Source organism: Patiria miniata, unplaced genomic scaffold (assembly GCF_015706575.1).
Source record: "Patiria miniata isolate m_02_andy unplaced genomic scaffold, ASM1570657v1 HiC_scaffold_22, whole genome shotgun sequence".
Taxonomy (NCBI): domain Eukaryota; kingdom Metazoa; phylum Echinodermata; class Asteroidea; order Valvatida; family Asterinidae; genus Patiria; species Patiria miniata.
Window position 1 is genome coordinate 1,283,258 of NW_024037061.1, and position 13,024 is coordinate 1,296,281.

Here is a 13,024-nt window from a genome sequence, read left to right on the forward strand (position 1 = left end):
TCCAGAAGCTAAGATGCGTTCAGCAGACTTATGATATCGTTGGGCTGCCAATCTAGGTTGGCTTCATCTTCGACAATAATGTTGTTCTCGATTTTATTTCAACTTAGCTCAACCTCCACTTGATACACATTCCAACTCAATCAAATACCCCAAATGCACGTTTCGTTTTCCCAAAGGTGCTATGCATTTCCGAGAAGCAACTTTCGAAGATGTCAAATAAAATACACATACACGTGGCTCAACTTTCGATTCTGTGCATATTTTTAATTGTGCATTAAAAGAATTCTCCAAATTCCTCATACCAAAATGTCAGTGTTACAGACCCATCAAATGACAGGTTATGTTTGCACCTGTGGTAAAACCCACAAAACAAGAGCGTGTAATTAGACACATTATCGGACGGACAGGTGCAGTCTCTATGTGATGAAGATTCACCCAAGTGTTCACGTTGCCCACGACTGTTGCATGACTGCTTCATTTGTAGTGTCCTCACACCGATGACCGCTGGTATGAATAAGGAGAACATTATTTACAGGGATAGAAGTGTTTTCTTATTTTGAGAAATGTTTTTTTCCTTCCTGATCCTTGCATGAAGAGCTGTTCCGGCAAGCTGAGCTATATATAACCTTGTGGAAGATGTATCAGGCTAGCCTAGTGTCTTATCTACATGTATCTCACTTGTGGCTAACACGTGCACTGGTTAAAGGCTGGTCAATATGGCAGTGCTATCGTATAGGATTTCCGGAGTACCATGTCTGGTCTTGTTGTCTTGTTGCAATACTGCCGAACACCCCGAAATATAGGGGCCAACCGAGCAGGGTTCGGTGTGCTCGGTGAAAATGCGGAGAGAGTGATTGAAGTTTTTTTTCTTGTCTTGGATTGTAGTGACGGTTTCATGTAACGCCAATGAATGGGCTAAAATGGCCCTTGTGTATACCTGACTTCTATACTTTCTAGTGGATACCCAAATAGAATTTTGTGACCAGCTTTCTTAGGCATGTCTGTTCCTGTTTCCTCATTGTTGCACGAAGCACTGTTCTGGGCCGAATTTCATGTCTCTGCTTACCGTTAGCAAACAAATCACTGCTTACTGTAGCATTAAGTTGTGTGCTTACAGTAAGCATATTTTACGGGTAACGACGAATGTGAGCATGCGTATATCCCTTAACTAGGGATTCTGTGCTTACAGGGTTAGCGCAGAATGTTTCTGCTAGCGTGGTGACATAGAGTGGTGATCGTAAGCGCAGGATGCGCTCTGGTAAACAGAGCCATGAAATTGATCCCTGGTTGCTGAGCTAGACAACTTTGCTGGAGTTTCGAAAACCTGATTTGACTCGATTCAGGCGAGAATAGAGCCCGTTCGGAAATGGTGTACATGGATTGCAATGTTTATGGTTCGAGTCCCACCAGTTTCTCGTGATACACAGTTAGCTCAGAGCAGTGTGTATTTACCTGCAATCGGAAACCCCCTATTGTCCCTTTACTCTTTTGTTTGTACTTTGTAGGGGGCAATCGTCAATTGTGGACCTCCGGGAACCCTATTGTCCTCTATTGTTTAACATCCCCTATTAAATGCAGAAATAAACTCATTTATTCTGGTAACTAAGATATTTTGTTGTAATGTTTATTGGCAATGCTATGGATGCCACGCGAGTCATTTGTGTGAACTGCTGCAAATTTAGGATGACATGCAACAGCCGTCGGAAATGTTTCCCAAGACAAAGTGAAGATGTTTGTGCACTATGAGGCTGCGGGTTTCTACGCCTCTTCGTGACTATCCAGCATTCCAGAGGCTGCAATTAAGCTGCAATTAAGCTTATCATTCATTTCCACGTCCACTGGCTGGGAAGTCATTCTATCACAGTGTTTCAAGTCCGGAGTAACCGAGAGGTTCTTTATCTTCATTCCCATCATCACTTGTATCATTCCGACTTGACACCTTTGGACTGTGGTCAGAAGCATTGACCTCTAGGCTAACTGGACTGGCTGCTAATTGGCCAATGGGCCTTGAAGCATACCATCCGCCATCTTGGATTCCCCAAAAAAGAAAATTCAAGCTTGGATGTTGGCCAGTCCTAGAAATAGGATTGTTTGCATGTAAATCTCAAAAGCCGGTCAGGAAAAACAATTCTTGTTTCCGCCACAATAGCTTTACAGAAGAAATCATATACGAACTACCCGTAACAAAAAAAAATCGTTTACTGCGCGTGCGTCATGGGGGCCCCAAGATGGTGGCGGCTGCTTCAGCCAGTCCAGTTAGTATTAACATGGTATTAAGGTCAGTGTATCCTTTCTCAACTGCTGTCAGAGTCATTCACGTGTGATTGTAGGCCTGACATTTTGACTACGGAAATGTTAGAATAACACTAAACAGTGCTGTGCCCGCATGATAAAATAAATATTTCAAAGTAATAACGATAACCTAAAATAGAAAAAAAATCTGTCATGTTATGAACCGTCATTACTTGATGATCATTAGGTGCGTCCATTGGTTCTATCTGTCATTTTTGGATTAATTTACACGCAGCTATTTCATTTAGGGTGTTGATGGAAATGCAAATCCCAACTGTAGATTTGGCAGTTACACCTGAAATTAATATAAGTATTGTTCCACCAAGAGTTAACTGGAAAACAATCAGACGTACACCGAGCTGACACTGTTGTAGTCCGTTCGATGTAACATTGATTACTATTGGTCAAATAGGACTGTAGGTTTCAACATTATAATTATGTAACGATGGAAGTGAACATCCAAAACACTTTTCGAAGACCTAGCCCCTTATAAAAATGGTTGCATTTTCGTAATGATGCGTACGATCAGACGCACTGTGATCAAGGCGACTCCTTCAGTTATCTCCGGGCTATCACATTTCGGGCAGGGTAAAAACTTGGAAGAGACAACGAAAGAAAAATGAAAACTAACAGCGCATTCTAGTTGATGGCGAAAAGCAGCAGGGAGTTGCATTTTTCTGCCGGTCCAAACTGCAAACAATCCGGGCCTCCCCACCGTCGGCGGCACGCTCCAGCAACGGCCCATTAAAACACCTCGCCACGGGTAGCCAACGTCTTTAATTAGGAGCTGAAAAAGATCCATGTTTTCTTTTACGCGGCGTTTCATGCCTGCGAGAGGAGCGGTAGTTGTTTGGACTGCTGGTCGGCCGGCCTTGTGTGGGGTCCCGTCGCCTCATTCTCCCCGCGTGCCTCAAGTTGTTCAACCCTGGCACTGGTGATTATTGAAAGTGCGTCATGCATTGATTAGACGGCGGCAGAGCCGCTTTTCTCAACTCCTTATTAGTTGGGTAGGTCTCTTCCCATGTGCTTATATGGCTTTGGCTTGTACTTCCAACTTTCGATTTCAATTCCTGAAAGACTTTACATTCGAGAAATGAGCCTTTTTTAATTTGAGATCTTCCTTCCATCGGCAGTGCCTCGGTGCTTTGTCTGAAACTTTACACTGGGTGTTCTAATGGGAACATATTTAGGAACAAATTAAAGCTACAGTCCATCTTTTGTAGCTATCCAAAAAGTAACTGACGTAATTATTATTGAAAAGCATACTTGGTTTAAAGATAGTAATGGGACTAACCTCCCTGTGAAATTATTCTTTCTGGTCTTTTTGCAGAAATCAATGAAAGAAGGCCATCTCCAACGATGCGTCTAAAGACGCTTTCTTGGAAAATTCCGTTGATAGTTCGTTTTTAATTCGGCGAAGCGCGCGCAAGCGTTGACACGACGCACACGCGCGCGTGGTTGCTTTAATTCGTCGGATCAGTGCGCGACATCGCGTAGCTGCAATCGGCTCAGTGAGAACGTGTATCGGACGCTGAAATCAGACCCAATTCAGAACATGACTCAGCAACTTTTGATTTGAAATCGAGATCGTAAAATATTGTTTTCTCGGAATATACAGCATTCACTGAGCTGAAAGTTCATCAGGTTAGTTGTTCAGCACCCTTCTTTAGTATTTGAGCATTTTTGTTGCTTCAAACGAACATAATGCACGAAATGATGGACGCTACCTTTAATACAGCACAATGAGAACATATTTGATAATGAGTTCAACCAAATGGAAAAACTATCTTGCATTTTTTTTCCATCGTGAAAGTGTTTGAATCTTTGGAATTCTTTTCTTGGCCTGTCATATCCCATTCACTGGCGTTAAGGGGTACCCTATACGATAGCACTGCTTGGTTCACACATATACATGTAGTCAGTCAGTCATTGACTCAGTCAGTCAGTCAGTCGTGAGATAGGTACCAAGAGGACAATAGTTTGTCCGGCCGACGAGCGAAAATTGAAATCATGCGCACATGCACGAGAGCATTCATTCATGATATAACCAACAACAACAACATTGACTTATATTAAATAAAACCAATTAATATACATGGACGCGGGCGTGATGTTTTCCTCATTTTCCTCTCAGGCGCTCTGCGGAAAGACACGATTCTCAAATCTTCAGATCAATTTACCGTGATCCCCTTTAACTATTTTTATTTCGTGACATGATAGAGACATGAGATAGGCACAGAAAAACTGATTGATCTGCCTTCGTGGTCTACCTGACATAATTACTTGTGGACATAATTTCTAGCACGAGTTGATTTACTGAGACATTGTTTAGTATAGAAATAATTTAACCTAATTCTGCTTTCCACACATGTTTATGGTTCGATTTATCTGTGGTATTAATGTGACCATGAAATGATTTTTTTCCGAGAAACACTTTTTGGGTAATTGTATTCAAAAGTGCACTTCTTTAAACAATAACATTTAAAATCGTCCATGCTTTTCCGGACAGCTGAGGGCGCTGTTGCTGTTATGTCATTTCAGGAAGACCGTGTTAAGTTTAGATATTTTCTGTTTGAATGTGAACCAAACAAATCTGCTCATTATAAAAAAAACATTTGTGAAAAAAGTTTGCTCCTTGGCCTACTGCTATGTACTGAAACAACAACAGATCACCAAAGCAAACTATCCGAAATTCTGGTTATTTTTGTGCTGAAATAGCTGCAACATAGAGGTTTCTGCCTGAAATAACATCACACTTTTGTTAATGAATATGAACATTCGCATGAGCATAACAACTATAAAAGGCACCGAATTACTCTTGAAAATGGCAAAACGAAAACTGAAAATAAGGTTAAACGAGACTCAAATGTGCATTTTCAAGGATTGCATTACAACAATTGCATTGCATGGTCCCTTTAAGCAAATAAGTAGGTTACCAGACATCTCAAACAAAAATTCCCTGCAATTACGAGAAAGTGATCTGTTTAGTTCGAAAAAAGAGAGAAATAAAGCACTTGTGATTTTTGTTTTCTGTTTTCTTTTTTTGCAATTTTACAGGTCGGATATCTTCGCTATTGAAGCAGCGGGCGGATTGCATCGTTTTGACTTTTGTTGACATTTAACCTGGTGATTTCAAACAGGTCCTTCTCCATTATCCACATAAATGATGCAGGTAGGAGATCATATAAGAAAAAACGTTTCCTTTAAAACAAATGTGTACCTTCCACCTTAATTTCATTTGGTGGACATTTTCATCATTGTCGTCAGTTTCTTTGGTAGCTGTAGTCTTAACTTTCGGAGCTTACGTGTCAAAGTTTTCGACTTGTTATTATGAAGACTGTAGATTAATCTCAGTGATGAACGATTAAAAATCTTTACAGAACCTGTTTACAAAAGGTTAAAAGGTAGTATCTAAACGGCCTTTGTGGCGTCGTTGTATGGAAAAATCTATATTTTTACCTGATAGGATCGGTTACTTCTTTTAAAGAACCACCTGTATGTCCCACCATAAGAAATTCGCTGGCTGCTCAGGTATAACACTTAAGAAAGTTACCATCATAATTAGGGTTGTGTGAATTCCGCGGAAGATAGTATACACTTTTGCTAACGTGATAAAACCATGTATGAAAAATTGCAACATTGCGGCATACCTATGTCAGCAATGCTCTATCTATTCAGTTGATCGTGCCAAATTCAAATCTAGTTTTTTTGTGATTTCATTCAGATTGAGTATTTTTGGCTCGTTGAAGTTTTTCTTTTCTTCAGATTGTTTTATTTCAAATGGACATTTCTCTTCATCACACGATTACAAGTTGGTTTATTTTAATTGTAGATAGCAAGGTTCACACGTGTACACATTGTCGCTAGACGCGTTTCTTTTTCTTTTCAACGTAACTTTAGTCTTGCCTTTGTGGGCTGCTGACATATATTAAAGTAAAGAGTAAAACAGTTTTCTGTCATAATGTGACTTTTATTTTGTTTTCTGTCTTTTATGTTTTCCTCATCATGGGAAATAAACATTACGTCACTGTAAACGGTGGATACACAAATTCCCAATAAGTGTTCTTTGTGTTGTTTTCTGTTTGTATGTGGTTGCTGTGTTGTTTTTATTTCACAATAATGTGGTACTTATATAGCGCTTTACACTAAGGTTTCAAGGTTCTACAATTATTATCCCTGCTCATCAGGAATGAGACCAATTTTCTGCAGCAGCTCGAGGTGGGCGCAGTTTGGTCTCTACCTTCACAGGTACCCATTTGAACTCCTGGGTTAAGAGAGGCAATCGTAGTAAAGTGTCTTACCCAAGAACAAAAGTACCATGTTCGCTGTCAGGGTTCGAACCCACGTACCACGGCACGTGAGTCGAACACCGGAACCATTGGACCACATCGTCCCACAAGGGGCTAAAAGGTGATTGGAGTACCAATGAACCAGGCAAGGCAAGGTAAAGCTGGCCTCGGACCATTTAGCTCAAGGGGGCACGGTAGCCATACGAGTCGTGTATTTTGGGGGCCATGGTGAGGCTGATGCCAGTCTAATTCACAAGCGACAGTCAGTCAGTTAGTCAGGAAGTCAGTCAGTAAGATATGTACAAAGAGGACTGTAGGCTGGCTCTCTGGAACAAAAGTTTTCGTTACAAAGCGTATATTTCACTTTTTTGGTTCACCGAGAAATATCTAAACAAGGATGTTTAGAAAAACTGCTTAGTGTTTTTTTTGTGCCAGGTGTATGCTTGCACCAGCTTTTCCGTAGGTCCTTTTTAGCTGTCCTATAATTTGATTAAAATTGATTGAAGATTTGTCGGGAAATACCTAGAAATTAAAAGCATTTCATTAGCCTTCAACTCGTGTCTCCCACTCCCACGTTTCTCATGCGTAGTGATGTGCACTAATGGGCAATGTTCTTGTGCTGCATAAATGACAAAAAGCATCTGAATGCTAAATGATCGATGGCATATGGTTAGATTGTAAGTGCTTCGTCCTACGTCTTTCAGAGATAAGATTTGTCTGGATTGTTCCCGATGTCAGGATTTGCGGTCAGGATTTGTTCCCATTTCAGAATGTTGAAAGTATCCATACATGTATTTAAATCTGAAATTCCTGAGGTTTTACTTAACGGTGTCTTTACCAATACAAATAAATACATTACAAAAGTAATTGTAATTTAAGATTGACTTACGGCAAATACAAACTTGCCGTAGAACCTTCATTGCTCTGGGGCCCTCGGCTCCCTGAAAACCTCTACCGATTATTATTTGGATATTTCGTTTTCCCTCAATCGCAACCCTGGTTCTTTATTGGACTTCGTACACGGTGTGCGTACGGAGATGACCGGTTTCGGTATTCTTCTCGAAGCTAGACTGGTATTGCGTATGTACATGAGCATAGGTAAATGCCATGTACTCTCATACCAAAGTAGCGACACTTGTATCCTAGTGTTTCTTAATGAGTGAATGCAGGTGATTTACAGGAGAACCGTAAAACACTTTGTCTCCGAACACTTTTACGACGACTCACAAAATAATCCGGAACTATCTAAGCATGTTGTTACACAGGGGACCCGCGGTGCTATAGCTATCGGGTACCCGATGCGATCGGGTGGGCCCCGGCTCCGACACGCTCGGTGCCAGTTTGATCGTCCGAATGTTTATCGATGCCTGTAATACATCTTCCATCGGGCATGGAGGGAGGGGGGGGGGGGGGGGGGCTCGCAGCCCTGTGCCTCCCAGCCACGCAGTCTAGTCATTGACTCATTGCGCTAATGGGGGTATTAAAGTACAGCCCGAGCGGGGATTGATTCTACATATAGGAGGCAGAGGGGGGAAAAGTTGCTGTCTTTAAACGGATAGGATTTCTGGTAAATTGTACAAATATTGACTGTAGGTGCATGTCGAGAACATGACTCGCAGCACAAATCAATGTCTGCGCGCGTGTTATTGACTCGCCATATGTACTGTTGGAAAATGAAAGATAAATTGAAGATTTTTTTTAAACGAGCACATCAGGTGTCAATTTATAGTGTTTTTTTTTATCAGACCTGATGACGTAGTTCTTGAAATGTCAGTTTCTTAAAAGAAAAAAAGTTCTTGGCATAAGTCGCGCGCCGAGCATAATTACGATGCGCTACAACTGCTACAGCCCAGCGCAGTTCGTCCGCTATTTCGCATTCCGTTTAGTTTTTCAATTAAACCGTGTACGGTAGTAAATTTGGTGCAGCCAAACAGAATGTACCGTGTTTTTAATTGCAAGAACAAGGCCAACGCATGCAGTCATATCGGAATACAAATACGCTTTCAAGAAACAATTGCATGCCGTGCTGATTTGAAATTCATGGGCACTTTGCAAAGGTTGCTACCTGAATGCAGTAACAACATGTATAACTATAGGCTACGCTGGATGGCTCATTACTGGTTTGAGTGTTTTGTTGTGATGTAGTTAACCTGTAGAATGTATAGGCATGGTAATGGAAGATATGTCTATTTTCTTATACATATTTTTTTTGCCCTGAGCAAGGTTACAAGTCACTCAAGGTACAGGGTTACAAGAGAGATAAAAGGAAGAAACAGGACATATCATAGGTTGGACGGAAACAAGCACCTGGCAAAAGAGGTGCTGCACGTGGAAAAAAGCTATTGGAATAATTTGTTCTACATCTAGGTGTATCAACAGGATATAACTATTATTATTTATTTATTATTTATTCGGCCAAGATTTTATACAAGCAAAAAACATCACAGAGAATCAGACAATGAAACTTTACAGAACATTAAACTAGCGGAACAGGTATAAAAAAGATGAAAACATGAACAAGACGAAGCCAAATTAAGATGGCCAGGATTAATAAGGTGTACTTAAACACTGTGACTCGGAAGCCTACTAATTCAATCTTAAAATAGGACACTGAAATCAATATGGATGAGAACAGGCAGAAAGCCGAGTTAATCTCTCAAACACTCCCAAGTTGCGTGGACGAAGGTGAAACATTGGGCCATATTTCAGCGAATGAGGGTGTGTCACGACGCCATTTTGGGTGTAGGAAAAAACCAGACCTGAATCGAAGGTTATTTGAGTAAGGTGACATTGTGGTGCAATTTTACTTGAACGGTATTCTGTTTTAAGATTGACGTAAATTTAATTAATTGATTCAATAGACGTGATATTTCTACCGTTCGTAGCGGAAATTGGCATCGAGAAAACAGTGGAAAACCATGACCAACCTTTTGATCACGATACACGATATCGTCAATACCACTCCCTCTTTCCAAAATTCAGTAAATTGACTGATCGTTGGAAATCACCTACAATTCTTGGTTTATTCTAAATGATGACAGCAAGCCAGACGGAATAATTTCACGGGGCGTTGTGTACCATTAATAATAATAATAATAACTGTATTTATATAGCGCCTTTTACCAGGGGATACAAAGCGCTGGGGGAGAATGCAACCAAAGACGGGTAAATGAAGTATATGAACATAATTATGAGACCCATTATGTAGCACCTTTTTGCTAGGTGCTGTGGCGCATAATTGCTGCCACTGCCAGAAACACCGGGGCAAACCCCTTCTCTTAGCGACAAGTGTTACTGGGTTCTTTAACGTGCATTACACAACACACGGGACTTACGGCTTTACGTCCCATCCAAAGGACAAAGCAATAATGGTAAAGAGCCTTGCTCAAGAGCACAAGCACCATGTTCCCACGGTCAGGATTCGAACCCATGTACAACGGCACACGAGTCGAACACCGTTACCATTGGACCACAGCACCCCAGTACGATCTGCAATCGAAATCAGCCTTTTGATAATAATTTGGTAGGTTACTTCAATAAATGTACATGGAGAAAGGACAGTTCAAGAAACCCAATTGATGGCAGCACATGCTACGTGAACTGGAATTGTAGTTCAAAAGTCTTGTTTCATCCAAGACCACGGATTATTGTCAAGGCTCAATTTCCAAGGCAGGAGGCTGCGTTAACGAATCTTGGCTCCAAATCACCACATTAATGTACTATGGAAACGAATCTGTCTGCTGTACTAGTCCAGCGATAGAACTGTTTCATCGTGTCCTGCAAAATTTACCGTCAAATATCCGTCCAATTTGGCTGGGAATCTTCGCCAATCTTCTGGCCAAAATCCAACACCGTGAGGTAAAGATGTAACAGATTTAACTCACTGAACTGGGTCACCAAAGCCCATGAAAAGAAATAAAGCGGCTTGGTAAGACCATTCAGAACAATTCCTTGTGAAGTACTGCGAAATTGGGCGTGAGATAACGGTCGATTTGTTTTTATTTATTTATTTCTGGTAATGATAACAAGGATTCCTCAAAAGTACCCTACAGGCACTGTAGCTTGCAAGCCTGAAGAAACATGTAGAGATGAGACCATGAGAAAGATATTACAGTTTTAGAGGTGGGAGGAAAAGCCCAGAAGAATATTCTGGGGAAAACCCACGGAATCAGGTCGACCTATATGGACTGAAAACCCAATTGGCCCAGGCAGGAATCGAACCCAGGTCACAGCGTCGGAAGGCGAGGACAGTAACCACAGCGCCAACCTGACTCCTCCTGAGGGTGTCATGATTTCCTAACTGGTTTTGTGTTGTGCACGCGCCGGCTCTTTGTTGAATGCTTTTAATGTGACTCGATTATGCTAGAAAACGGATCGTTTTATATGCATTACATTATTTATCCCGCTAAGTGTAGCTTACTGGCGTGCTACGGCGCAATTAAGTTCGCTCGATATGCCTAATCCGTTTTTCTCGCTTGTTGTTGTTACACTTGGTCTCACACATCAGTCACCACGCTTCATTTGCGTCCGTATCCCGCCTCGTCCGTAAAAGAAAAAAATAATAAAACAAGCATTTCTTAATTTCTTAGAATGATGAGTCTGCACGCTCGAAACCCCGGCTTCTGTGCGACTTCTGAGGCAGTCATCACGACAAACGCGGGGCGGAGAAAGAGAGATAACAAAATCGATCTCAATTTAGGGAGTCATAAATTAAGGGGCAGGCCTCGATAATGAGACGGGGAGCGCAGGATGGTACCGCGCAGTCATCAATTCATTAAGGGATAATACTTCCGGAGATTAAAAATTAAACCGGCGTTCGGTCGCTCAGTCGCCCGGAGAAGACGGACTGCCAGCCCCCCTTGAAAAATGTCTTGTATTCCTGGCTTGGCTCGGATGGTGCATTTGCAACGAAGCATGGTGACTTTAGACAGTGAACGGAATGCTGAATTCACCCGTGATATTGCGCGTTTTTTTTGCCAGACAGTGCGAGTTGCCTAGCAGTCGCGACAGGTAAGACGTATTAAGTGCTTGTTATTTATTCGAGGGGCACGTTAGGTGCCTGCATTGTGATGACGGTTTGAGCGCCAACATCTGCGCCGAGCGAGTTAATGTTTAAAAGCAAATGTCCGTCTCACTGAACCACATGTAATGTTGTACCATACGGAGTCCATGTTAATTTACAGAAAAAAAAGGAAAGCTGAACGAACGTCTGGCCAGCTGTAATGGCTATTTCATTCAGCACATAACTTAGGTTACGCTTGTTTTATACGATCGTGAATCGATGCACGATTCGGACATTGGTATAAACAAGTTAACAACTGGTTGGGTTCAATTTACAGTTTAAAAGCCAGGATCATTTGCACTGCAAAAACTGCAGTATTAAATTTACACTGTTGGTATCTATATAGGACCATCTGGTGTTAAATTTTACTGGTAGTGTCCTATATAGATACCGAATGGTGTTAAATTAACCCTACAGTTTTTTGCAGTGTGCCTTTCGTTCATTTCGTTCGTTTCCAATTCTAAAGCCACTCAAAACCCAATTTGAAAGAAGAATGTTCAGAATCTATAACCTGTTGAAGTTTCAGCTCAGTGGATAGGCCTATTACACTTTCTCGAGAATTCGGTGAAACATGCACGCACAACCTTTTGAACACGAAACACGATTTCGTCTGAAGCACTTTTCATTTCTGAAATCCGGTCAATTGACTGATTGTTGAAATTCACCTTCATTTCCTGATTTCTTCGAAATGACAGCAAGCCAGACGGAATAATTTCACGGGGTGTTTAGTCCCAGCATACGATCTTTAATCCAAGTAATCTTTTTGATAATACTTCGGTAGGTTACTTTCGGGATGAATGCAAATGATCATGAAACTACATTGATGTCATAGTAAAATCAAGTTAATGATTAAAAATCGTGAGTTCGTAGTCATGAAACCACGGATACACATAAGTCGTTTTACAAAATGAACCTCACTAAACATTGCTGCTTCTTGACTACCTTTGTACTCTGGCAACGTTATCACCCTCGCCTTCTTGTCCAGGCGCGCTATCGTACACCCTAAGCCCAATAGTCTTTAGGTTGAGTGTGAGGGGAGGACGGTTAATTAAACCGCACTCCCGCGGGGATCAGGCGGCTAACGCCTCCCCAGCCTGGCCCTAAGCGGTCTTCTCGCCTCTGGATTAAAGAGACGAAGTCATGTACTTGTATTAAGGAGCTGAAATGTGTTGGAAACCTTTTACTCCGGCCCACTTCAACGTCGTCTGGACGCGGGAAATCAGCGAGACGTGTAGAAATGTACAATTATTTATGTTGTCAGAACATCAGCACGACGTTTGACAGTGTTTTCAAATTTAACCATCGAAACCAGCGAATGTTTGAGTATAGTGGAACTGTTACATTATTTCGAATGTAATTTAAGCTCAAGTGCGATGCAATT

General features: G+C 41.5%; 1 protein-coding gene across 2 annotated transcripts in view; it reads left to right on the forward strand.

Annotated features, from left to right (window-relative positions):
• The window catches only part of LOC119730339 (E3 ubiquitin-protein ligase E3D-like), a 33,931-nt gene extending 27,583 nt beyond the window's left edge, over positions 1-6,348 (forward strand). For both annotated transcript variants that reach the window (XM_038203182.1, XM_038203184.1), the window contains exon 10: positions 5,350-6,348. In XM_038203182.1, the coding sequence (XP_038059110.1) occupies positions 5,350-5,370 (21 nt within the window). In that variant the 3' untranslated portion in view covers positions 5,371-6,348. The remainder of the gene's footprint in view (positions 1-5,349) is intronic.
• The last annotated feature ends 6,676 nt before the right edge of the window (positions 6,349-13,024 follow it).